The sequence below is a fragment of the Netta rufina genome, assembly GCF_964035555.1.
Source record: "Netta rufina genome assembly, chromosome: 1".
NCBI lineage: Eukaryota > Metazoa > Chordata > Aves > Anseriformes > Anatidae > Netta > Netta rufina.
The window spans coordinates 110,623,943-110,651,503 of record NC_140123.1 but is presented as its reverse complement, the minus strand read 5'-3'; the positions used below and the strand labels follow the sequence as shown (position 1 = coordinate 110,651,503).

Sequence of the window (27,561 nt, the reverse complement as noted above, 5' to 3'; positions counted from 1 at the left end):
GAGTTTTTCACAGTTCTTTGTGAGCTCTCTGCTGTTGCCCATATTTCTGTTCAGCTACCGAGAGAGGAATGACAGGGGGCATGTATTTTATATCCAGGTACGTTTGGAAGCATTTCACCAAACTGACTGTGCATCTTAGAGGCTGTCGGGCTCGTGCCAGCTACAGCTGTGCTGGGGCAGCCCCTTGGCTGGTTAGTAGGGCAAGGCGAGATTGAACAGGAGCTGAGGATGAGTATTGTGCCCGCTCCAAAATCCAAAGCGAACCTCAAAGCAGAAGGAAATCGAGACTTTGGCCAGCACACTGGGATCATGTCCCTAGCTCTTGAGAAAAGGATCTTTAATGAGTACCCACGGCACCAGACGGCACATCTAGGTGTAGGTGTCTGCAGGACAGCTTTGCGCTGTGGTTCCCTTTGCCCAGGGCAGTTTGGGAGCTGCTGACGGTCTCCTTCCTGCCCTTAGTGTCTGCCCTGTTGCTGACAGAGCAGATGAGCATGGACTTACCTGTCTGCCTAGCCCTCTCTTTGTTGTGGAGAGCTTATGGCTGCCACACACCAGCAGCAAGGGCCCTCAATTACAGCAGGCAGTGGCACCAAAATATTGTTCCAGTGCTTAGGGTTCGCAGCCAGCGATCTGCGCTGCATGGGAGCTGTGCTTCTGCAGCCCCTGCCCCTGAACAGGGTGCTGGGTCCTTGCCTGGCTGGGCCCTTCCACTGCCAAAGATGCATAGGACTTCTGAACGCTGCACTCTGTGCTCCCAGTGGGCACTCGGCTCACATTTGTCCTCTGCTGCTCAGGCAACAAGGTGGGGAGCGCAGCAGCTTGTTTGTCAAGAGGGAAACTGCAAAGCCTGGCAAGTAAGTGTTGGAGGAGTGGTGCGAGTAGAGAGGGTTTGCATGTGGCTTTCTTGAGGATCAGTGTGTGTTCATGTTTATGCACGTGTGCGTGCATGTTGTTGAATATAACCCTTCAATGGTGATCCTTCTCCGAGAGACTGCTGGCTAATCTAGTTACCCCAGAATGAGAGGTGCCTTCAGCCAATGCATTATGCAGCAATCTAGGTATGAAGAAATGCAGGCAAACATTTCTGCAGTGTCATCAATAAATGAAATAGATGTGGTATCTACGCAACGACAACAATGCCAAATGCTGAAAGTCAAACTGGATGCCTTCCTAAGAAACAAACAACTGACCACATATTTACCCTGCACGTCGTAAATAAACATGGAGAAAGCACAAAAACAGAGGAAGATATTTGTCTTGACTTTATACTCAGAGAAAGCTTTTAACTCAGTCTGGCTCCTGTAGCTGAACTATACAAAATGGAATTGGCAAGGGGAAAAAATGACATAATCACATACATGTAACAATCCATTGAAAGTAGGACACGCAACAAAAAAAAAAAAGAAGAAAACAGGCTTTGAAGGAGAAGGTAGACTAACTCAGTGGTCAGCTTCAGCCCTGTTCTTTTTGGCATCTATGCTGGTGACTTATCAGCCTCAGAGAAATGGTTTTAAAATCGAATGAGGGATCTCAAACATCTGCTTAAATTGTCACAGCATTTCAAAACATTGTTTAACACAGCCTGCTGCAAGGCCACGGCGTGAGAAAGGAAGAATATCAGTAATGAATGGCTGTCTTGGAAAACAGATGCAAAAAGAGACTTGAGGATTCAGCATGGGTGATGGACTCCACAAACTGTTTGTGTAGGGTAGGCAGTTAATGGTGTAATTCTGTTTTCATGTATGTGGGAAGGGGAAAACCAAATAATGATAAAGAAATAGTTTTTCCTCCGTGTACAGCATGTGTACAGACCACGATGATATTGTATCCAGGGTGGGTGCCTGCATGTCAACAAGCACGTAGAAATGTGGGAGAATCCGAAAGATGCTGCAGGGGCTGGGAAGTGAATCCTTTAATGCGAGGCGTCGGCGAAAACAATCCATTCTGTTTAGCAGTGAGCAGTGATAGGAGCACTGTGTATAGTTACTTATCCATGAAAATGGGTTGTGAGTGCAGGTTTGTAGACAAAAGCATAACAAGTTCTGATGTTTCGAAGTCAAAGTCGGACAAATTCAACCTTGAAAGAAGCAATTTTCTAGCAGCAAGAGTAATGAGACGTTGGAGTAAATTAGCGGATGGAACAAGGCACTCTCCATTCCTTGGAGCCTTTAAGACAAGATGTGTTTTCTTTCAAATAAAACTGCCTTGATCCAGCTGCTGGGAAAAAATTCATGGCTTGTGTACACATGTCAGATTAAGGGGTTATGGTGGCCCCTCCTATCTAGAAGTCTGACCGTGTATATGGGAAGGAAATTGGTTCCTACTAAATGTGAAGTAAAAGGGTGAGGTGCCACTTGTTGGGAATACCACACACCACAACTCTAGGATCATAGGCGTTTATGTTTTCTTTTCACCAGTACAATTCCAGTGCCAAGCCATAGTGAAGTAGACACCTGCACCTGGCAGCTACAGTAAATGCAATGGGGCCTTCCAAATTGGACAGTCAGAAGGCAAAGCTTTCCACGGGTACAAAGAAAATCCTCAAGACCATCTCTTGGAGAAAGCTACTGCTGCAACCATTCAGTAATTCAGGTCCTAGCTCGCTGATCCTAACCCAGCAGCAGAACACAGGAAACATGAAGCACAGAGCAAACAGAGTGGGGCTTCTGCAGAGCCAGTGGATTGTGCATGCAGTGAACTTCGCAACCGTGACTACATCCATATGTACCTGTTAGGATTGCTGCTGCGAGGCTTAAGGGGTACAAGGGGACATGTTTTCAGGACTAGAGTTTGGTGAAGGATCAGTAGTTTAACCAGCATGACAGAAGTAGACTGGTAAGGCAGAGAGAGCTAATCAGTTTTCTGAATTTGACGTTAAGAAACATGTTTTGGTATACAGAAGAGATGCTTTTCAGTGAAGGAAAAGAATTTCAGAAAAAATGTATTTGAATGCTGGCCAGAGGAGGAGGTAGAACAGAATGATCACAAACAGGTGGCAAGAACAAACGGGCATAGAGGGTATTGTAAACACAAAAAAGTCCTGTTTTGTTTGGGCAGCCGCTGCTCAGTCATGTTTGTGGCTGCAGCCTCACTTGCAATTTGGAAGACAGGATAACTTCAGCATGGCTGGGACCAAGTGTCCCCCAGGCACCTCGCAGCTGCAGCTCTGCAAAGGTATCTCACTTGTACCAGAGCTCAGGTAATTGCAGTTGAAGCATAAACGTTCTCACCAAGCCTCACCAGGTGGCTCCTGTCTCATTCCTATCAGGCAACACCCTCCCTCCTGTGAAGCATTACGGAATTAATGGCAAAGTCCAACCCCAAATCCCATCTGGTAATCATTCCTAGGCGCGAACACAGTGCGCACTTCCTGCTGGTGGGAGCAAACAACCTCACCCAACCCAAGGCGTGCTCCAGGCCGAGGTGTCCTGGGGACACCGGAATAAAGCCTACGCCAGCCATTTGCTGCTGGAGGAGCTGCTCAAAACCGTGCACGGGCTCTGGAGGCTCCCTGCACAGCAATTGTAATGCGGGCCTAGCTCTGCCAAAGCACAGCAAACCAGGTGGCCTGAAGGGAGCCTGGGAAGACAACAGCAGGACACACACATGGAGGGTGACGATTTTGCAGCTAATAACCATCCTGGCTTGTATCAGGAGTAGTGTAACCAACAAGACCAGGGAGGTGATTGTCCTCCTGTACTCAGCTCTGGTGAGGCTGCACCTTGAGTGCTGTGTTCAGCTTTGGGCCCCTCACTACAAGAAGGACATTGAGGCCCTGGAGTGTGTCCAGAGAAGGGCTACGAAGCTGGTGAAGGGCCTGGAACACAAGTCCTGTGAGGAGTGGCTGAGGGCACTGGGGTTGTTTGGTCTGGAGGAGGCTCAGGGGAGACCTTATTGCTCTCTACAGCTACCTTCTTGCATATAACTAGTGACAGGACTAGAGGAAATGGCCTCAAGTTGTGCCAGGGGAGGTTCAGGTTGGAAATGAGGAGACATTTCTACTCAGAAAGAGCAGTCAGGCGTTCGGATGGGTTGCCCAGGGAGGTGGTGGAGTCACCGTCCCTAGGGGTGTTCCAGGAGAGGCTGGACGTGGTGCTTAGGGACATGGGTTAGTGGGTGATGCTGGTGGCAGGGGATGGTTGGACCAGGTGACCTTGGAGGGCTTTTCCAGCCTTATTGATCCTATGATTCTACAATATGGCAAGGAGATTGAAACTCCCCAAGTTTCCTGAGCCTTTTGCTTTCACGGGAGATCAGGAACTCAACCCCCCCGGACAAACCAACACGGTAAGGCTGCGGTGCTGCGGCAGGGGCGGGCAGGGGGCACCTCCTGCCCTGCCCACACCTCTCGCGGTGCAGGCAGCGGGCACTGCCTGCGGGGACGGGGCGGGCTGCGCGCCATGTCGGCCGGGCCAGGCCCAGCGGCCGGGGGGGCGGCGGGGCTCGGCGGCGGCTCTGCCGGGCCCCGCGTGCTCGGAGGCCGGGCGGCGGCGGCCGGGCCGGGCGGGAGGCTCCGGCTCCGCCCCGCTCGGGGCTCCGGGGGCCGTCCCCGCTCCGCCGCCCCCCCGCTACCTGCGGGCAGGGGCGGGCGCTGGGGAAAGTTTGTCTCCGTGGTTGGCTGCGCGGCGCGGCGCGGCCGGTTCGGGGCGGGCGGGCGGCTCCGTGCGCTCGGCGGGGCAGCGGGCGGCGAGCCGGGCGGCGGGGAGCGCTGCCGCCGGTCCCCGGGCCAGGGAGGCGAGCAGGAGGCGTGCGGCATGGGGCAGCGCGGGGACAGGGCGCCCTGCCTCCCCCTCCTCCTCCTCCTGCTGCTGCTGCTGCTGCTCGGTGAGCGCGGGGGGCCGCAGGTAGCGGGGGAGGGCAGGGCCCGCGGACCCCCTGCGCCGGGGCCGTGCCCCAAACTTTGGGGCGGGGGCTCCCCGGGGACCCCCCGGGGCATGGGGGGGGGCCGGGACCCGCTGGCGCAGGTGCTGGGCGCTGGCTCCTTCCCGCGGGGTGGGCGATGGCTGGCTGGCTGGTTGGTGGCTTTTTTATGATTTTTTTTTAATTCATCGTTTTAACATTTTGGGGTCCCGGTGAGTTGGGGCGGGCAGGGGAGGTGGGAGCCGGGCTCCCCAGGTCCGGGGGCATGGAGCGGGGTGCCCCCCGCCCCGCCCGGCACCGCCTGCCTTCAGACAAAACGCTGCCCGCCCGCCTGGGCTGCGCTCCTGCTTGGGACACGGCAGCGCCCGTGACGCCTTGTCTCAACTCCGCCAGGGCGCCGTCCTCGCCGGGTCTGCAGAGCGGGCAGCCGCGGCTGGCAGTCGGGCCTCCCAAATCTGGGCTTGCCCCCGGCTGGGTCCCGGGGCGGTCAAGCTGGGCGAGAGGTGCCCGCTCTGCTTTCCCCGACTTGCAGCCGGGGCTGGCTGCCTCGTTTCTCTTCGGGTGTCGGCACCGTGCCGGCTGGGGAAGCGGCGGAGAACCGCCGAGGACACCTTTAGCCTCTTTGGTTAGGAAACGGAGAGGGAATAAACATTTTTTCGAGAGAGTGGTTTAGTAGGACAAGCAGAAAACCAGGACTCTCGGATAAAGTGCTCGGGATCACCCAGCAAAAAGTAAATTTATTAAGGGTGGTGTGCAACAGGGAAGTTTTTCTTTGTTTTTCCTCCTTAATTCCAGACAAAATAATTCCCATAACTTAAAACGTGCATGCACAGATATCGATCCACCATTTGCAACGTGTTTTGTCTGTATGGTCTGTCCTTTTTTTTAATTGCAGTCGTGCTGTTAAAATTGAAAGTGCTTTTGTGTGCAGGAAAAAAATACCCTGAACTTTTCGGAATGACTTGTCTGGTGTGCTGCGGTGTGACTGTCTCCTGATACAATTTGTAGCTTCTCCGAGCTATTCCAAATGTTGCGAGAAGGCTGTGTGAGAGGTTGGGGAGGTGCTGCTCCTCTCACTCTGGGTGAGAAAAGTGTGCTTCTGCAAACATGTGTTTTCCAGGAGCTCTTTAATAGAGGAGACGGGCTGTTGTTTCTTTCTTTTAATTAATGTGCTGCAAGTGTTGATGAATTTCTGTATAACCAAGGTGAAGGGAAGGAGTTGAAGCATGAAAAAGTTCATCCCTTGCGTGTACTTAGGCTTGATTGTTTCGTTCAGATCTTTATGGAATAACCCAGCAAATGGCTGAAGTATCTGGCCATGACAAATAGGAATGTTTTCTCATCCTTTCTCCTGGATCGAGTACCACTGTTGTTATCTGTTAGTGCCAGTGTTGGTAAGGAGATGGTGGATCCTGAATTAAAGGCTTGATCTAGTCTGTCTGCTTCCCTCTGGTGTGGTTAGATTCTGAGGACAGAGGGCAGCACGAGGGAGTTTTGCACTGCCATTCCCTCTTTTATGTGTGATTTCATTCTGCAGTCAGCCTGCCTAATCAACCTGTGAAACACTCTGGAAACCAAAACATCCTTCCTAGGACAACACTTTAAAAAAACCCAAACCCACAGGTATCTAGCGGTTACTAGGCCTCAGACTGTAGCGTCTGAGAGTGAGCCTTGCAGCCTCTGGGTTTTATTTTTTTTCCTGTTCTTGTTTGAGATTTAAGGTAAGGTTTTCAGTGTAACTGATCAAAAGCTCATTTTTGTATACATGCTGTGGGACAGGAGGAGAGCAGGCGCTCACTAGATCCTGAGGGAATACCACTGATGCTGGGTTTCCCAGGGGTGACCTTTTTCTTACTGTCACTTAGACCTGGGTGACACACGCTGTCTGCTGTGATGGCAGCCAGTGCCAGCATGCCAGATCCCCAGAAGCCTTGTGTGCACATAAATATGTTATTTCCTACAACTTGCACCTGGAATTCTGTAGTGTTTGTTTTTCTTTTCCTCAGGAGCTACAGCAGCAAGTCATTTGAATCAAGCTTTAGCTCAGGCTCTGTGTTAGAAAGCTTATGGCAATTAGTGTAAGTTATTGCGATCATGAACTTAAAGGAAAAGCACGCTTTAATCTTTTCCTGGGTTTGCACCTAAAGCATGAGAAAATGGGTGAGCCATAAGGTTTAGGGCGGGGAAGTGGTGCATGGACGAGCGCCCACGCACCTTTCAAGGTGTGTTGCAGGGAATTTGCTTCCTTTCCCTGCTGGTGTCTGCTCACCTGCTGGCAAGCTCAGCGCTGGTGGCCTTTGCTCTCCTTCTGCTGGAAGGAGGTGGACTCGTGCCCACACTACTACTCAGAGGGGGAGCAGGCGGTGAGGCCTGCATACCTCTGCTGTAGCTTTAGCGGTGGTTAAAAAGCATATGCTGAACACTGGAGCTGGGTTGGTGGGGCACTGGAAGGCAGGTGTTGTTTCTGAGGAGGAAGCATTTCCCATGTGTTTTTGCCATGCTGATGTATTTTCTTAGAGTGTAGGCTGTGGGAGTACGTGGAAATCAGAGGAAAAGCAGTACAGCAAGTGTTTTTACCCTTGCACCCTGTGCTCCTTCAGGTCAGCAGATGATAACTTGGTCACCTCTTTCTGGCTCTTGTGCATCTTTCGAGGTCCAGAACTACTTTTCAGTAGCACAGGTGCTTTTTCTGAAATTTCTTCATCCCTGTTTTCCAGATTTCTCAATTGCTACGTTTCAACACTGCAACAGCTTGCTCTCTTTAGGTAGCCTCTGTTGTATTTGGCTCTAATCCCTGAATCGAAGTGTAAGCCTGCCCGAACAAGATTTGAACTAAGCAGTAGGGGTCACTTAAAAATGCAGCCACATGCTCGATTAGGGGGGATTGTAGGTTTAAAAAAAAAATAAAATACATATATGTAGATAAATCCACCTCTATATACAAACAAACATTTGGGGACATCTGAGATTTCAGCTTTCATGTTTGATAAACTGATGGGTTTTATGTGGTGGTGGTGTGTTTTGTTTTTTTTTCCTAGTTGCCACAGTCCTTTTCAAACACCTGCAAAACTGATCTGTGTGTCTTCTTAATGGAGAAAAAGTTGCATATCTAAGTGAGATACTTTTCGAAACTAAATGTTACGATTGTCTCTTTTAGATGCCTTTCACTGATACATTTTTGTGTGAAGTCCTGTGTTTTAGGAGGAAGAGTAATGGACACCTTATCTGAAGGTGTGAAGCCTTCCTGATATGTATAGAAATTAATCATGTATAGAATTATATTAATTATTTATAATATAATTAATTAATATAATTACATTAATTATATTAATCATGTATAGAATTTCACTAGGAAAGTTAAATTGTAAAGGACTTGAGGAAAACATTACTAATATCAATTGGGTCAAAGTAAGGGTTATGTCGGTGTCTGTCAAGGTCTCTGAGTTTTGAAGGCAGGACATTAGATGAGTTATGAAGTGAGGGTGTCTGTTATAACATGAAAAAGGTATTTTTCTTTGCATTTTGCTTTTTACTTTTCGTGGAGATGTTACCTACAAGGCCTAGCAGTCCTGCTTTTTTAGAAGATCTGCAGTAGTAAATAATAAAGCCTGATGTGTAAGATACCTGTAATGTTTGTTATGGATACTGATGTTTCACTCTGTGCCCAAGAATAATAACTCAGGCTGAGGGAGTTGGCGTTGTTCAGCGTGGAGAAGAGAAGTCTCTGGGGAGACCTTACAGTGGCCTGCCAGTACCTCAAGGTGGCCCACAGGAAAGCTGGGGAGGGACTCCCTGTCAGGGGGTGTGGTGACAGGACAAGGGGGAATGGCTTTAATGAAAACAAGTAGATTTAGATTAGATACAAGGTAGAAATTCTTTATTCTGAGGGTGGAGAGGCACTGGCACAGGTTGCCCCAGAGAAGCTGTGGGTGCCCCATCCCTGGAGGTGCTCAAGGCCAGGCTGGATGGGGCTTTGGGCAGCCTGGGCTGGTGGGAGGTGTCCCTGCCCATGGCAGCGGGACAGGAACTGGATGGTCCTTAAGGTCCCTTCCAACCCAAGCCATTCTGTGATTCTACAAGTAAGCCATTTCCTGCACAACCCTCGTTCCTAACCCAAAGAAGGTGTACGCCAAAACTGAATTAAAGAAGAAAGGGAGAGACTGTCACTCCCTTTCTTGTTTGGGTGTTGATATTTCTTGCCTTAAAGAAGGAATGAGTTTGTTTCAAGATACCGAGTTCTCCAATTGTCCTTTTTTTTTTTTTTTTTTTTTTTTTTTTTGTAAGTTGATTGTTAAGAAAATCTCAAATTGTAGCTTTCTTCCAAGGCTTGAATACCTGCTGAAAAGTGCTCTAAAATAATGAGATGAATGTTTAAAACATCTTATGCATTAGGTTTTATAGGGGGCAAAGGTATAAAAATAGATAATCAGTTTCAAAAAAATTGTGTTTGAGATAGGATGATCTGAAAAATAGCTTTTCAGATGCCAAAAGCCGTGAATCTTATCTTTCTAGATCATCCGCGTATCTAAAACAGGATTCAAGAACTTAACTTGAACTTACAGAACTTAGCTCGAAATACTGAGATACTGCTTTTTGTATCAGAATCTGGCTTATTCGTAGACATGAGAGTTTGCAGATTTGAAAAACAGCTGATTTAATCTAACTAAAGTCCGAGACAGAAAAAGGGATGGTCTTTTTTTTCCTCTGTAGTTGGGAGAGGTTTCAGAACTGGGTTACCACTGGAAACGGTCACAAACTTTAGCTACGGCATTACAGCTAGGCTTATGAGTGAGCTTAGAAGGTAGGACTAGTCCTGCTAAATATCTTGACCGAGTCTTCTAATGTTATAAAGCTGTATGGGAATGCTAGGAAATGTGAATTGATGTAATTGTCCTGGGGACTGCTTGAAACTTGTGCAAGTGTTGCAGTAGGTGCTTTTCATTATGCTGTTGGGTGAGGCACATTGGAGGGAAAGCCTTGTATGACTGGGTCTCAAGGAACAGCCCTGAGAACGATGTGTTGGTGCTTTTTTTTTTTTTTTTTTTGTATGCAGCGATGGCAAAATTGCGCTGCAGAAATATGAAGAAGAGCTGAAGCAAGCTGAAATAGCGAACTGCTGATAATCTCTACGGCCAGATGGCATTTGCATGGATGCTGTAAAGGAACTGAACTGTTAGCCAAGCTATGGGAAGAATAAGTCAGTAAATAAATAAGAGACCAAGTTGTGAGCAGTGTTTTACTCCTTTAAAAAAGGATTTGAGGATGGTTTTTGGAATTAATTGACTTGTGAACTTCAGGAATGAGAACTAATTAAAGACTGGAGCTCACAGGCAAGCTGTCACAGCTGCTGATAGACAGGGCTGCCAGCAATGCCTGTAGTACGTCTGCTTGCTACTTTTTGTTATGAGGGCCATCTCTTAAATTGTTTATTACTCTGCATGGCTTCATGCATTCAAGCTGAAATTTTTAGGGTTGGGTGTATACCCCACATTGGCTTTCCCCCCCCGCCCAAAAAACAAACAAACAAACAAACAAACAAAAAAGCTCAAACGTTTCCAAGCATTACACTTTGGGAGTGGGGAAGGCAGGAAGAAGCAGCTTTGTTATTATTATTATTATTTTTTTTTTTTCCCACATGTTCTAGCCAATTCCCTCTCCTCAGTCTCGAGCAAATAATAATATTGCAGCTGCTAAGCTGAGAACTTGTAGCACCTCAGTGCTTTAGAGCAAGGGCTGGAAATTTGGCTGGAGTTAACTTTGCACCAAGAATGTGGCTTTTGCTGTTCTTATGAAAAATGTCCAAATTTGGCCACATTATAAGGCTTGGAAAAGTATCCGTTTCTAAAGGCTCGTTAGGGAATTAGTCTCAGGTCCCTCGAGGAAGCACTCTGTCATTTTTTTTTTTTGAGGTGTCAGAGGATTACAGCTGGAATTGGGGGCAGGGAAGTGGAAGCTGCCTTTTTATTCCGGTTTCAGAGTTCTGTAAATGTGTTGTGAAGGTTTTTTCTTTTTTTTTTTTTTTTTTTTTTCCTCCTTCTGCCAAATTGGCCAGTATTGGAACAACGTGCTGCTGGTCTGTGTGGATCACTGATCATATCTGCTTGTGAGAGCATGCTGCTTACGGCAGACACAGTATATATCATCTTTCTTATATATGGCCTTAAAAAAAAAAATCAATGTAAACTTTATGTGTGGTTTTCAACTTCTGTTCTCTGGCTTCAGTTCTTCTCTCAGGCTTTTTCCCAGGTGTCCCCCTTTGTCCTTTACTTCATGCTGGCTGTAAACCAGTTCCTGCTGCTGCTATAGTTTCTCTCGAAAAAGTAAAGAACTTATAATACTCTTCCTGTTTAATAGGCTTGATCCGTCTGGGCTTGCCTCTCTGCTGACTTTCCTATAGATGTGGTTCAGCTATGCTGCTTAATGCTTGCTTCGTGATTGTGATTTGCATGCTTTCATGCTTTTTGGGTCACTCTTTTCTTGCCATATCAGTATCTATTAAAAAGAGGTTGGTGGAACCATTGCTGGGGTCGGGATGGTTAGCAAGAGTCTGCTTCTGACAAAAGCTAGCTCTGCTTAGGTTTGTCAGCCTTAAGAAGAATAATTGCCAATGTAAAGGACTTTGTTTCCGTGCGTGTTCCACTGTTAGCTCCAACTGCAGAGATTTAGCATCGTGTTTCAGTCTTTGATGCAATGTGGCTGTGGGGAATCTTTGAGCGGGCTGTAACAGCATTGTTCTCCTACACGCATTAAAATGATTGTTGCAAGAGAGGCATCCGCAGGGACCTCTGCCAGCTTCTTATTGATGTGTTCGGTTTCATCTATTGACACACTACCCTTCATTATTACACAGTGAATCCTGTGGCAGTGGAATTTGCTATTAAATCTGCCCTGCAAAAGAGAATTGGCAGTAGCTGCTTTAAAAGCAGCATGACCCCTGTGTTTGCAAAGAATAGCTTCTAAATATGAAACAGATGCTGAACTAACACAGGATGCTTCCTAAATTTTCAGGGTACCAAACATAATCGTTGAGAGAAAAAGTCAGAATTGACACAATGGGTGAATAAATCATTAGGTTCCAGTACTTTTTTTTTTTTTATATATTTTTTCTCACAGTAATGTATGTTTAATCAGTACATGCATTTTTTTGCTCTTGAACATAGTGAGTAATACTGAGGTAGAAAATAGGCAATTACTTGTTAGTGGAAACTGTTGGAATACACGGTGAGGTGTTGGTCATCTGTGCTAGATGGTGGGAAAGGTGGTGGCATCTTCCCTTGTCTTTTACCATAGCCACTACCTATTTTGTGCATTCAGAGCACTGCCTATAAGATGCACCCAGAAGTTACAGCCTCCGTCTTTTCCCAAAAGAAGTGGCATGTTCTTCAGAAGCCCAGTGGCATCCTGTGTTTCGGGAGGTGCTGTCAGTGGATGAAGTTTGTGCCTATATAAAGAGCCTGTGTGTTGTGTGTAGAGTGTGCTTGTTTATATTCAGTTTGTATGGAGATCTAAATGAATGCAGAGTAATAAGCCTATTGCATCAACCTCGTTTCCCTTTGATCTCATGGCTGGGTTCTAGGCAAGGCCTGCTGTGCCTTTTGGCTTAGAGAGCCTGAATGCCTGGAGCAGGCTTCATCAGTGAGAAAACAAAAAGCGTGACAGCTTATCGCAGGCAAAATCACCCTGCGGTCCTCTGCAGCGGGGAGGTGGCAAGGTAAGCCTGGGTCCTGCATTTCTGTCACAAAGCAGGGTTGAACGGGCATTAAAGCTATTGACTGAGCTCTGTATTGATAGGCACCTGTCAATAGCTGCCAAACTGCTGACAGCCCTGGGTTTGTTAGGTCATTCATTTAAAAAAAAAAAAAAAAAAAAAAAAAAAGAGAGAGAGTAAATAACAGCACTCACTTGGCATAGAACACAGAACTGTGTCTGTTGTTAGGAGTTGGAGTAAGGAAGGCTAGGAGAGAGTACTGGAGTAGGACATGCTCCAGAGAGAACGAGCAGTGGGAGAATGGCTTGCTTAACATGGGAGAATGAGTTAAAGGTGTGTCTGCTGCCTGGGGCGGTGCTGCTGGGGCAGTTATCCACAGAAAACAGCCTTGGTAGAAGTCAACAAGTTTCTCAAAGCTCTGCAAATAAATCTTGAAATACCCTAGCTTTCTGAGCAAAGTTTTCTGCTGACCGCTGGCAGGTAAATGGCATAGCTAATTTTCAGCTCCTGCAGAACTTAAAACAAGGAGTGAAGTGGGATGGGTGCAGCTGCAGGGTGTGTGGTGGTGTCTGGACTGATTTTTGGTGCCCGCCTTTTGAGTCCGAAAGGGAGGCTTGAGGGGGGAGGCTGTGGTACTGTGAGCAGAGTCACTGGGTGGGGGTGTCTTTCCAAAGCAGCAGGACAAAGGGGACTTCTGAGGGTCCCCTTGTTCCCACTCATGGCCAGAGGGCACAGGGAATGTGCCTGTCACAGAATTTGTCTTCCTGGTAAACCCATAGGGATCAACTAGATAAGCCAAAGCTACTTGGAAAGAAGCTATTAAGGGTCATTTAAAAGATATTTTTGCAACCTTTTTGGTGTGAGCTGGCAGTTTTTGCTTTGTATGCATTTAGAGAGATTGTTCTCCCTGCCTGAAGCCATAGAGAGACACTTTGTTTTTCATGCTAAGTCTGGTAACCTACAGACCAATGCAGGGCACTCTCCTGGACAAGGTATTTCCATACCCGGGCTTTGTAAGGTGGGTCCTTCCCTTGCATTAATGATTCCTATCTAGAATGAGAAACCAGTCCCTGTACAAGGCTTTCCTGGAACAAGTATATGCCATCAGAGTAATTTGCTGGCTTCTCTTTCTTCTGTATTTTCTTCTTGCATCACACTTCTGGTATTGGTGCATTGGGGTGGGAACTTGCTTTGCATCTGTGTGCTTGGCCAAAGTCCAGCGTGAGTTCTGTTCTCGTACAAGTGACAATCTGGGGGCAGAGTTGCCTTGTTGCTGTAGGATCTCGCTTGCAGTCGAAAGCAGGACTTTGGTCAAGTGCCTGTCGTAAGTAAACAGCCAGTCCTTGGGATTAAAGCCCCGCGACCGAGGTTTCCTCCTCAGAGGGAGCCTCTCACGTAAGACCTTCTGTGCCTGGCACTTGGCCTGAAATGCGTTCAGAGAAGCAGTTTGTGAGGGAAATGATCAGTAATCGAGTCACAGGGTGTGTGCTTTGAAGAAGAGCAGGTTGTGCACGGGGGTGGGAACCTATCTGGAGGTTTTGGTAGGTGTAGGAGGCAGTGGCCCAAGCTGCAGGTTCTGTGAGTGGCATAGTGATGAAAAGCTTTGCTACCACTTCATGATTTTTTAATTTTATTTTATAATCTTGGTCTGATGGCTTAAGGTCTCTTTTGAGCTTGTTTGCATGGGAGGGGAGGTAAAGGGAAAAACAGCAGCTGAGGTACTTGAGTGTGAGAAGGGAACATGGGCTTCTAGAAGGTCTAGCAGTGAGACCTGCTGGACCTCCTTTTGACCTTCTCCTTAGGACTTGTGTGTGTTAAAAGCTGCTTGTAGGTTACTGTTTCTTCCTACCTCCTTACTCAGGTGTCAGACTCTTATGTTGACGGGGATAATGTGGTGGACAACTTTAGGCTCGAAGCCTCGTGTTGATTGTCAGAGGACAAAGAAAACTACTATAGTACTCTGTGCCATGAATTAATGGTGGGGGACAACGAGTCGCGGGGAGTTTGGTAACATGAGGACAGCTTTCTGCTTTCACGTGTGTTGGTATGAACCTAGCCCAGTGGCTGCCCTGTGGTGGGCCTGTGTAAAATGGGGTTCTGGGTGAATGCATGTCTGCTGCCCTGAGTGAAATGGTGGCAGGTCCTGGGTGACACGCTAGTCAGCAAATTTGCTCCCTCACCAGCTCGGTACCCAGTTTCTGATGCCAAACAGCCAGATGTGTTGGCTGACACTTGCACACGGAGGCTGCTGAGGGGACATTTGCCCTGCTCTTGCCTCTTTTGTCTGAGTGGGCAAGAGAAGACCTTTGGCCTGAAAGTTACTGAGTGCTTCTCATTGCTATTTAACATCGCTGCTTCCCTCTGCACCTCTCCGTAAATGGCTGTTTTTATATGTGTTATAAATATGAAAGGCTCATATATTGACAACTGTTTTGTGTACATATAGCCAAGGAGATTTTTTTAACTCATGGTAATTAATGCCCTATCTTTAAGACCTTCCTGGAGTCTAGGGTGCACGCCACCAGATTATGACAGAAAATGACCTGATAATTGCTCTGATCTGTTCAACAAGACCCCTAAATCCCTCACAAGCTGTTTCATCTACCATTTTTGTAGTAATTTAATATAAAATTTGGTCCTGAGTGTTAAATTTACCCTTATGCTACTTAAAAACAGAGGTCTGTAGTACTTTTTGAGAGGCAGCAGTGTGTATGGTAAGTTGTGCTGAGCATAGCCCAATTCCACTTTGTCTGTAATGTATTCAGTTGATTTAAACTTGCTTGTTTTGGACACTTTAAAGATGTACAAGATGGAGCAAATATGGCTACCTGTGCTTTAGTTCTGCATCCTTTGTTGCACCTTTTGGAGGTGCTGGTTCATACATTCGGAGTAGTTTGGATGGGTGGTGGGAGCTTGAAGCAGGAGCCTGAGAGCATCTCCTAGCTAGCGTGTCTGTGCAGAGGTTGTTCTCCTTTCTGTCCGAAAAGATGGCATGCCTGCTTTGTATTGGAATAGATAAAAGGCAGTGAATGCCCACTGAGAAACTCGAACAGAACTCATTTAGTGAGAGCTGTGCTTATCTGGCGGTACGTACTGCTGGCATTTTCAGGAGAATGGAATCTCTCTTGCCCTCTTTCAGAACATCTATTTCTGCACATGAAGTCATCTTTTGCCTGCCTTTTCTTTCCTCCATTCAAATCTATTATTTCTGCCTAAGCAGTCTTCTCAGCAGCATCAGAAGCATGAATGCCAGCAAGGATTTTGTCAGGTCATTTTGGGTACTTTGTTCTGTGGGAGGATCGCTATGGGTAGAAGCACTGGAGTGTATACTTGTGGCAGGGACAGCCACGGGAGGCCGGGGGACTTTGCAGAGCCCGTTGATGGGGGATGATGGCAAATATATAACTGTGCATGTGAAATCGTACGGAAGGTCCTCACTGTGTCCGTGTCAGAACGGGGACTGGTGTGCCATCCCTTCCAGCTCTACCAGCTGGCCTAATGAAGGGTTTCTAAAGAACACTGCCTTAGACTGCTGTGGTTACATAAATACTGCTACTAGATTATACAGTTACTCTGTGACTCGAAGTTATAATTCTGATTATGATTTCTGCCACATGCATGCTGAATTATGCATTGCATGGAAGCTGTCACAAGTTTCAAGTAATAATAAAACTGCAGTTTAAAACCAAGTAAGCTCTAAAAATGAAATAGTTGGATGAACACTCTTTGAATTTATGGTGCTAGTCATTTGGAAGCTCTGGTGTCCATTTCTGGACTTTTTCCCCCATGCTTAGCATATTTTAATTCTCAGTTTGCTCAGGTTTTTAATTTTTTATTTTTAGTATGTTGAGATAGAAGCTAATTGGAATCAATTAGTGTTTTCTTTCCTCTGTCCTTTCAGATTTCTGGCATTTAAGGAGGAAATGGGGACAAATATTTAACTGAGTGACATCCAGCCTTAGCAGCAGCTTATGAAGTTAGGCTGAGAAAGCCTGTGCTGTGCTTCTCCCCCTTTACAGGCAGAAATTAAAGAGCATCAAGTAAAACTTTTCCTGCAGGAAGTTTCCCATAAATACAGCCCTGACCCATGGTATTAGCCTGTCTTTGGTATCTGTAATGCCTGTACTTCGACAATATTCAGCAGTTGCATATTTCCACAAACATACATAAATGATGAAACTGCCCACAATAACGATGCTGTTTTTGTTACTGGCTTCCAGTATTGGTGTTCAGGGTTGGAGCTTTCACCTCCGCTATTGTTTCAGGCTCTCTGCAGATGATTTAGAGCCTTGGCTTACAATAGATCTGTTTTGGGTGGATTTCACTCCCAAGTTCAAGCTAAAACCTGTGTAAATGTGTCTTCCATGTAGAAAATAGGGTTCTGATTATAATCTCAGTTGAGTTCTGCTTACAAGATGATTTTTTTTCAGTGATAATCAGTTGCCTGCCCATGCCTGTGACTTTTCCCTAGCAGTCAACTATGTACAAACCCTTTCTTAAAGAGCTTATCAGCGAGGAATAAGAAGTGTTTTTGATGATTTACAGCACCATGCCCAAGAGCTTTCTTTTTTCCAGAGATTTTGTAATGTGAATAATGTGATGTGAGTACAGCTTTATTAGAATTGTAAACTCCCATAATGATCAGAAGGGAAGAATACATCTGCCAGGCGGATTAATGAAGATGGTTCTTTTCATCAGTACAGAGATTTTTTTTTCAATAGGATCTCAGAGAATTCTGGGAGATCTTAGTGATTGTGCTAAGCAACTATAGATGATGGATAGGAAGTGAATTTCCTGCATTGACCTGCTAAAAGATGAAAGTACAGTAGTGTGAACAGGGCAGGCAGAAAATACAAATACCTTAAAGCTACCCAGGGAACATAATTACGAAAGTGTTAAACTGATTTTTTTTTTAAACATCTATTCTCTTCAGCAACGTGGATCTCCTTTTATGATAAAAGCAGAGCGCTGCTTTTCAGCCTAGGGATGAACTGGACGTCTGGTCTGTACTTTCTGTTAAGACTTTGTAGCTGTCCCTTGTCCGAGGCTTGCTTATGCCTTGTGAAAGGGACAAAGATCTTGAAATGATCTGTGTTTTGTCTGAGGAAAGGCGAAAGCTGAACTAGTAGCGTGCTTTGCACCCCACGTTTGGACTCTTGGTAGGGCTTAGGCTATAAAACTGCAAACAGTGGAAGCATTTGTGGGCTGCTCTTGCATTGCATTATGGCCGGCGCTCTTCTGCCTGGATTCTCTGAAACATCTTAATTTGATGTTGTGTGTTTTAACTGGCTGAAGCTCCTGGGAAATGCTCTTCAGATCGTTAATCTCTAAAAACCTGTTCTTATTTCTGAAAAATTTAGTGGGGAGGCAGGGAGTGAGGTGAGGCGGAAGTCGCGCGGTTAACTGGAGCTCTCTAAGTGCTGCTGTGCAGCTCTCCGCTAGCAGCAGGAGTGCCTGCTAGGAGCTTTGCTGGTTTCCTGCAACAGTAATAATTCTGGCTGCTGCCTAATAACAAACAAAATTTGTTATAGGGTAGTGCTGTTAACATGATCTACGGCTGCCATGCCAGCGAGAAAGCTAAAAGCAGTTCAATTTGGGATGCTTTAAACTCAAGAGAGCAGGGTGTGGAAGTAGTATTTGACACTTTAAAGTACAAATTACGAACAGAGTAGAAATTAAAAGAGAAATACTTTTGGTGTATTTACATGCCAGTCTTTGTTATGGTCTTTTTAAATTGTTGTCTTGTTGATGCTAGACCTGGCAGAGCTGCAGAGCTGGGAGGAGGAGGATCCTTTGTTTCAAACCATAGGTTGAGAAGTCTGGCTGCATTAACACTTGGAAAGAGACACAGGATGTGTGAAGGCGTAACTCCTTTTCTTTTGCCCGCTGGGGCTTAGATGCAACACTTTGACTTTCTCAAGTGATGCTATCCTTTTGAACACTATCATGAGGTATGAGAGCAAGGGGAATTTCCTGATATTGCACAGCGTTCAAGTGCTTTTCTTGCTTATTCCTTTTTTTGCTAATGTTTGTGAGAACAGGCAGATTGCTTGCAGCCTAAGTGACAAAAGAACACCTCTTGGGTATAGGTTGGTGTTGTACAGCTGCAGTTCACATTTCTGGTTTTCTTATGTATGGGTCAGTGTTCTGCGTTTGCATCCTGGAAGATATGTCAGTTCGTATTGTCCTTGGTGCTAAGGCTGGGTGAACAGTTTGCCTTAACCTCACGTGGCTTCTAGGACATGTTCTGAAAAAGGATCAGGACTTGCTCAGCCCATTGGACAGTGGTGCTTCATGATCCCATTTGCTGCGCTTAATCAAAGGTACTTCTGGGGAATGTTAGCCCTCCCTGTGTCTTGAGTACAGCTCTGTTACCAGAATGCCACTGGGGAGCCAGAGGGGCAGGTCAGAGAGATGAACGTTAGCTAAAATCTTGAAGATGCTTAAAAGATGCTACTGAGAATCTTTTCTCACTGTTTAAAAGTGTGGGCTGCTAATTCTAGTGTTTGTGGACACGTCTGCAGTTTTCCCGATGAATTTTAACACCCTTCGATTTCTAAATGGGTGTTGTACTTTCCACTTTCTGTTTGTATGCTGCTCTATATTGTATGCTGTTAGACAGCTGCTGCGCTTGCACCAGACATCATTTCTTTTCAGTCAGTGTTAAAATTACTCCTTTGTGTTAATACAGTGGCTGGTGTAAGACTTCTGAGACTTAGACCGCAATGTGCTGCTGCTGATGCAATGGTAATTTGGAACTTGCAATGTTGTCTGTAGTTCTTATGCCCTATACGTGTACTGGTTCAGGAGCCTGAAAATGTCTGGTATGCTCTCTGTTGGGGTGAAGCATGGCTGTGGAGTCTTTTGTGCTGCTGTAAAAGGCACTCTGGGTCATACCTGTTCTTCCCAGTGCAGCAAATGTGAGGATGCCCAGGGTGAAAGCAATCTGCTGTCTGTTGCCGCGTAAGCTGATTATAAGTGTTAGTTACTGAATAATTTCAGGACATCCAAGTTTCACCCAAATATTAGGAGCTACTTAATTTGTATGTAGGTTGTCTTATTAGGTAGTGTAACCCTGGAACAGCTCTGCAAGGAGACTGGAGCAGAAAAGAAACAAGCGGTTTCCCTCTGGGCTTCTCTCAAAAACTGTATTTTCTTCCTCCTGCTGCTTTAACATTGTGCTGGTTCTCTGCCCTTTCTCTCCCGTGTCATGCCCCAAAGGGTTCCCTCTCTTTTCATTTTCAGACTTACTTGAAAAAGCTATGTTTGTTCTTTGTTTCTTTTTCTTGCCTTTCTTCTCACTCCTGGGCACAGTGGAACCACCAGTTTGGCTGCCACTGAGAAGCAAGCAGTGGAAAATGGCACTTCCTCCAATCCTCCAGAAGCTGGAGAGAGAGAAGGGTGACCACAAATGTCCATTTAGCCTCATATCTTGCTTCTGACAGTGGCCAAGACTGGATGCCTAGGGAAGAGTGAGCACATCCTCCCCATTACCATCCTCTCATGACCATCTCTAGCTTGGAGACCTTCTAAGTTAGAGGTGGTATCCTCACATTTAGCCTCGGATTTTTCCTCCAAAAGTCTGCTGACTCACAGGCATTGCATTTGACCTCTTGAGGTTTCATTTTCTGAAGTGTGCTGGGTGAGGGTGCATATCAGCTGCTCTTTGTGTGTTAACTTTCCTCTTCTCTTTTATCACCTGTAATGTTGACCTTTCCTGTACGCAGCATGGCAGCGACAGCAGCAAAGTAAATACTTGTGAGATAAATTTCTTAATATGCTTCCTGTTATTCCAACTCTTAAGATGTGTATTTAGGCATGCTTATCTGAAAATTAGTGGCTTGTGGCTGAATGCCAACTGCTAAGACTTGAAGAAACAATATTTTGCAATGCAGTCTTTCATTATGTGGCTGCATGTGGATTTTCTCAAATGTCTCATGGTATAAAATTGTCCCTAAGCTTAAACGTGTGTGACATTCTGTAGTGGTATGTGCTACTGTGTATACAAGGGAGGCTATTCAGCATTGATTGCAGAGGAGAGTAGATACTATGGCAAATGCTGCAAGTTAGTCGAAGAAATAGCAGTGAAAACTCTCTGGCCTATAATCTAAAGGGAGAAGAGACTTTCAGTTTGTGATGGGGAACAGGAGACAACTGCTTGATTTCTTCAGGCAGGTACTGAATTGATGAACCTTGCTATTTTATTCCACTCCTGGAGATAACAAAATACCTGTGCTGAATGCAGGGCAAGTTTTTCAGAGGTGAGAGGAGGTGGAGAGCTTCAGGCTGTGAGCTTGGAAACATTATGAAGAGACTTGGAAGGTTAATGTTAGGGTTAATGTTCAGGGTTTTTTGAAAACTGAGCCTTTGGATTTTTTGAACTAGCTAACATTGATCATCACAGTGGAGTGTTTTTTTTCTTTTTTCTAGAAGGGGCAAATACGAAGAGGTTGCTTCTCTCCAGGATGGGGTAAATGGGAGCAGAGTTGTATCAGGAGTAAGCCTTGCACAGGGTGGTTCATTTCTCTGCAGGTTTCTGAATCCATCACACACTGCCTGCATGCCCGTACCTGCCCACCCATTCCAGCAAGCCTCCTCTCTTTGGCCGGCCTGGTTAGGATAAACAGCAGCCTCATACAATGTCATTTCCTTTCACTTGCGAGTACAGCTTTCTAGAGGTAGAGTACAGTTAAAAGACAGCTAATTACACAGCTAATTTGCCTTCAAGCTCTGGGAGGCAGTGAATGCCAGCAAATTTTCAACTCTTGCACACTTTTTTGGAGACTTTGTCCTTGGAATTTGTTGAGCAGGGATAAGGAGCGCTGCAGAGAGTGGGTGGATTCCATATCCCAGACACGTGTTGATGGCTTAACTCACATTTGTGATTTTGGGAAGAGTTCCCATCTCCACATTCAAGTTCTCAAAAGTTTAATATGAACAGTACCCTTTAGAAGGAGCCCTCAGGCTGTATCCTTGTTACCATTTTACATGGGATAAGGACTGAATTGCTGATGTGAATCTCCTCATAGCACATCTGCTGTGCTTCAGTTGCTCTTTTGGCTTATGGCACCAAATGCAGAGTGGTGCAAACCCCAAGCAGATGTGTAGTGTAGTTCTTGGGACCTCACCACTAACCTTCTACAGCCTTTTCTCCTTTGGGACCGGCTGCTGAAGCAGTTGTGCTGGTCTTGTGAGTTTAAAAATGATGCTTGCTTTTTAGATGTTATTGAAGTAAATAGACTGTCGTGTGTTCCATCTACTGATCTAAATACATTATTTTCAGTTTTCAGGAGTCTTAATGCAAGCAACCTGATTGATTGGATGTTGTTTGTGAAGGCTTTTCCCATGTCTTTGGAACTGTATATGCTGGTATTTAAGAGTCTCTTTCAAATAATGAAGAGTGCTGTGGCGTGTCTGTTTTAAAGCCAGCTGTTCTGCAGACCCATCTGGGGGTAATTTTATTTAATGTTCTGTGTGGGGTTACACATACCCTCTTAAAGACCTTGACCTGAATCCTTGCATGTCTTCTAGGTGTTGTTTATGCCTCTGGTCTCTTGTATTTTTTTTATCTTGACCTCTTCCTTTCTCTTACCCCCTTCTAGACCCCTTGCGGTCTTATACTTTGCAAGATGGAGTCAATACCGTAATGAGAAATGTTTCTTCCTGAGGTGGGGTAACTTAATGTGTAATTTTTTTAATGCTGGAGACCAGGCTTAGATGCCTTTTCTGGGGCAAGGGAGTTTCTCATAGTCCCATAGCAAATAATAAAAGCTCAGCTGCAACAAGTACTGTAAATACCTTGCACTCCTGTTCTCAGTTACAGAATTAGTTATGCAAATCTTATATTAAAGAAGGAAGAGCCCTGGTGTGTCTTAAATCATACTTCGGATGTGTACGCATGCGTATGAGTGCCCCTTGTCTAGAAGGAAAATATCTGTGCTCCTAACGTGCAGGCTCCGTAGAGATTAGCATACTAAACAGTAGTGCTCCGCATGACCTGAAATTGGCTTTTGAGTGCTAATTGGATCTAGGAGTTGAGAGGAGGGGTTGGAAAACATTGCCCTCTGTTTTTTCCAGGTTACAGACAAAAGTATAGATGCGATGGTGGTGCAGGTGACCACATGAAGGCCTCAGGGCCTCCCGAGCTATGGGGGCACCAATAGTTAGAGCTGTCCCCTATACATTTGCTCTTGTCTTCTTTGTCTAGTTCAACAGATCTCCCTGTCTTCATCTTTACGTGAAGAAAGAGTGTGCTACAGTGAAATGGGTGCTGAGCTTGAACCCAGGAGTGCCTGATCTATTTCTAATGGCTCCTGTTGTACCACATGAGCGTGGTCTCGTTGGTTGGTCTGTCCAGGTGTATCTTCTGCAGCAAGACAGCTGGCCCATTCGGTGTGCATCTGCTGTGGGCATTTTTAATGTGGCTCTTGCTCGGAGGTTATTTATGTTGAAGACGGACTGTTAGGTAATTAAATTACAGATGAAGAGGATTACTCAGACACTGAGCTCCGTCCCTCCACTGGCTCCTGTGGCTGCAAATCAGCTACAAGTCAAGCGCGGGGCCAAGGCAGGCTGGTGCCATATGCTGCTGTGGCCAGCAGTTCCTGCTGCCCCGTCACCTCCTTGAATCTCTCACCACAGCAGATGCAAAGAGAGCAAAGCTGCCCTTGGGGATCCCAAAGCAATTGGAGACTTCAGGAGCCTGTCGTGGTGTTGGGATGTTTGGTGTTGTGGCTGCTGCCTCCTGTAGCCAGGCCTGGCTCCGGTTTTGCTGAGGTCTGCGTCTTGGCTTCTCTCATCCCATGGAATGCTTGCTGGGAAATTAGCTCTGTGTGCTGAGATGTGAAATGATCCTCAGCAAGGAGTTTTGGGGAAATAGCGGGTAAAATCAGTGTCTGGATTATGAGAGTGTGTGTGGCTCCTTAATCTCCTCTGTCAATCCACGTTAGACTTTGGTATAGGTGAAGTGCAGGGTTGAATTGAAGGGGACGAAGAGTGCCAACTTTGAGCAGGTAAAAAAGACAAACAGCTATTCCGTGGTAGTTTTTCTGTTTTTTGTTCTTAATAGAAATGAAAGGTAGAAGGCTTCATACTGGATTCAGCATTTCCTAGCATTTTGAGTGCTTTTGTGTATTGCCTAACATTAAAGGTAACTTTGAAAACAAATGATCACTCCATGCCAATAAAAATCAATACCTGCTGCTCTGGGAAGAAAAAGGAGTGATAATCATGGAAATTGTTTTGAGGAGAGAGGGAAGTTGGGAGTGTTCTATGGTCTCCTTTTTAAAATTAATATTTTGTGAAATTATAGATTTATGAAGCACGTGGATATTGCTGTATGTGCATCTCTTAAAAAGTCTTTTGACAAAAATACTTTTTCTTGGCTTTAAAGCTTTCCCATCACTGCTAGGTGCTATGCTCAGTTTAAAATGATGCTGCTTGAAAAATTTATTAGGTTCTACAGTTTAACACGAGCTTGCCTTGGATTTAGATTTTTTCTGTCTTATTTTGGGTTTTCACACTCTGTGTGATTTTACTTAATGCAGATTTAGGAACGATCTGTTCTAGTCTAATTGTTTTCTCAAGTTAAATCCAAAGAAGGCTCAGTTCAATGCTAGAGGTGTGCTGCATTCCACACAGAGCAAAGAAAATGGCTGGTCTCTGCCCGGAGGAAATTACAGTGTAGAGCAAATGGATTTAGACTGCTCTGCTCCCTTCCAACTGCTTTGGAAGAGATCTGAGATAACAGATAAGTGCAAGTTAATGATGTTGCAGAACAGCACTGACTTTAATTCTGTATATTCCAGTTTGAGGAGGTTTTTTTACCTTTGATAAATGTATGTTTTTTTCTTGAGTTGGGATTAATATTACATTTTTTCCTATGACCTTTCTCCCCACACACAAAAAAAAAGTGGAGATATTTTTAAAATGGCATTTGTACAAATTGTCGCAGCCCAGCTTCCAACTGTGCCAACTCCTCAGCTTTGAGTCATGGGCTTTATTGCTTTGTCAACTTTTTTTCTTAAAATGTGACATGTTGAACCTGTCCTCTTGCAATACAAATTGCTTTGAGGTAGAACAAAAGAAAATCGCCTGTCTGGTGAGGCAGTCTAAATGTCAGTTTTTAGAGTCCCTGGATGTTTTGGATGTCACCAGGTAACTTAAATGGGGTGCTCTGTCAGGGTAAGGTAAAAAAGAAGTTCTGCGAGAGAATTTGGAGGAAAGTAAATGAAGATCATTAACAGGGGCAGGTCTTTCAGGTAAGAGCCAGGAAGCAGCATGTTGACTCTTGCATTTCATTGCTTTTTCTCTTTCCGTCCCACTTCGCCCCTAGCAGCATTTTGGAGACTTATCAAAAGTAGTTCTTTACATGTAGCCTTTTATCTTCAACTGTCAGTCAGTGGTAGATAAAGGAAATAGAGATCATATGTGGTAGTTGTTTGACATCCAGAGGAATCTAAAACACAATCTTCAGTATTATCTCTGCCTGTTAGACATTTCTTCTGTTTGGACTGGAGGTGCCGCAGTTTTCTGCCCACCAAAGGGTACGCAGTTTAACAAGCTAGGCTTTTGTTTTGCATAGCTGGGGAAGGTTTATGTGGCTCCTTATTTCCCCTTTTTGTGGTTACCCAAAGTAACATCATGTTGAGCAGAAGGGATCAGGCCTGATTCCCTGTGTGTTCATCTGGCCTACTGTGATGGTGTGTCTTGCATTTCTGGAGTGTATTTAAAAAAAGAAAAAGGGGGAAAAAAACTGTTTTTGTTTTCTGCTGATCTCAGGTGGTTCTCGCTAGGCTCTGGCCGTAAGCAGTGATGGGAGAGAAATTTATTGGAGTGCTTTTCTCCACTGATGACAGGTAGAGCCTAGCTAGCTAGCTAAGGTGACAGGCATCTAACACAGCTGTGCTAAAGGACTTTTGGAAATGGGGAGATGCACCGTAGGATAACTGGGAGCTGAGCCCTAGTGAAAGCCTTGTGATTCACTCAGGGGCATTTGAAATCCCTTTTCTTGGGGGAGATGTGTGTGGGATGAATAGAGGAGACAGTAGTTCGTTACTGTGCTGCAAAAGATGTTGTTTAATCCTTTCATGTGAATCGCAGTCCACGTGGTATAGATGGAGTCCAACTGTGAAGGTACTTGCTTTTTCACCCAGGGCTGGAGATGTGGCTTTTCGGAGATATCTCAGATAGCACAGAGATTAGAGCAATCCAGCAGCCTTACAGTTTGATAGCGTTTCTGAGGCTTCACTTAAGATGCAGTATGCGTTTCTTCATCCTGATAGAGATAATGGGTTTTAAGCAATTACACCCAGGCTAATTCCTTTTGATAAGAGCTCTGCATTATCTAAAAAAAGAATCCCAGCCGCCTGGGAAAGAACAATGTAAATGTCTCTCTCATGGACTCTTTCATTCGCTCTTCTCTGATAACTTCAGATGATGCACTGCACAGCTTTCAAGCCATAAAAACCTACCAGTCCTTTTTTAGGTAGAGTATATCAGGCAGGGAGGTAGAGCAGTACCGTTGCTTTGCAAGGGACAGAGCCCAGGCTGCTTCGAGTAATTCCAGGCTAGTATATGGCAATTACCCCTTACATGTAAGGGATCGGCTTTGGTCTCTTTTAAAGGAGCCCCTTGTGATTCAGGCTGCCTGGTTGTAAGGGACAGGTTGCTTCTGCTGATTAGGATGATATAAATTTTGTAATTTTGAAGGAGTAGCAAGAGAGCTTTGTCTAGGGTAGGTCCCAACCCCTGTGTGTCTCTTTTGCACTGGAAAGAAGAGTGTGATTTTGGTGCACGTTATGCAGGGATGGTAAGAGATCTCGCTTATTTCTTTTTAAGACCAGTAAAGAAATTTCAATAATTAGCTGGATTTCTGGTGCTATAAAAAATAAAAATCCTTTTATTCTCCTTAATCTCTTTCTGTCTTTCTCTCTTCTACATAGGCAACGTAGGATAGAAAATTGAATTGATTGCATTTAAAAAGGGGCGCGGGGAAATTCCAAAGCAATGTGCTGTTTGTGTTAAGGTGCAACTTCTAGGAAAACAGTGTTATATATTAAAAAAGAATATGTATGTATGTAAAGGCATTGAAAGGTTTTCAGACATTGTAGACTTGCTTGTTAAAGCTCCTTTCTCTCTCCCCGATAGTCACACATGTCATTCTTGATGTGGAGCTGCCTGATAATTGAAGCTGGGAGGAGAGGCGGGGGGGAAGACTGGAGATAAGGATTGTAATCTCTCCTGCTGATATGCTTTGGTTCTCCTTCCCTAGAAAAGAGCCTGTGACTGTGTGGCACGCTGCCTGTCTCTTTACCTGTCTGCTGGCTAGGAAAAGTTGCTCAGTGCCTTGGGGCAGGGGCCTGAACAGCTCTTTTCAGAGCAGAGGAAGAGGATTTGTGTGGACATGTCTCAGCAGTAGGAAAAAAAAAATGATGCCAAAATCAAATCCCTTTTTTCTTCCATGTTGTAAAATGCTTTCATGCGTCACAAACACTGTAGTTGAGCAGGGTGCTACAGAATTGGGAGATCAGGTGTTTTGCTCCAAATTGGAGGTGGAGAGCACAGCTTTTCGTGCTGAGGAATCTACTGCATGTCCTCTGGTGTGTCACAGGAAGGGTTGTCCCTGCTCAACCCCCTCATTTGTATAGGGTTGCAGCAGAGTTGTACCTGGATTGAAAATAAATGGAGGAGTTGAGAGAGGGAAAATCGTTACCCCTGTTTGCATAGTTGGGTGCTGTATGTTTCCTGTCATAAACCGTTGTGAATTTGGAAGGGCTGCTCTATCTCCTTCCCAGACATGCTAACGGTTAGTTGGCAAACGAAACAACCTTTTGTTTGGAAAGCTCTTCTGAGATGCTTTGGGGATGAAAGGCATCAGCAAAGTTGTCGTTACATCTCCCCAGCTGCCTTGGGTGAGGAGCTGGACAGCATGTCCTTTCAGATGCAGAGTGCTCAGTCTGAGCCAATTTAGTCAGTCGTCAGTTCTCACT

General features: G+C 45.4%; 1 protein-coding gene across 1 annotated transcript in view; it reads left to right on the top strand.

The window, feature by feature from the left end:
• Positions 1-4,757: 4,757 nt before the first annotated feature.
• The window catches only part of PTGFRN (prostaglandin F2 receptor inhibitor), a gene marked incomplete at both ends in the record, with an annotated part of 62,209 nt that continues 39,405 nt past the window's right edge, over positions 4,758-27,561 (top strand). The window contains one exon of the mRNA XM_084306024.1: positions 4,758-4,827. Within this exon, the coding sequence (XP_084162150.1) occupies positions 4,758-4,827 (70 nt within the window). The remainder of the gene's footprint in view (positions 4,828-27,561) is intronic.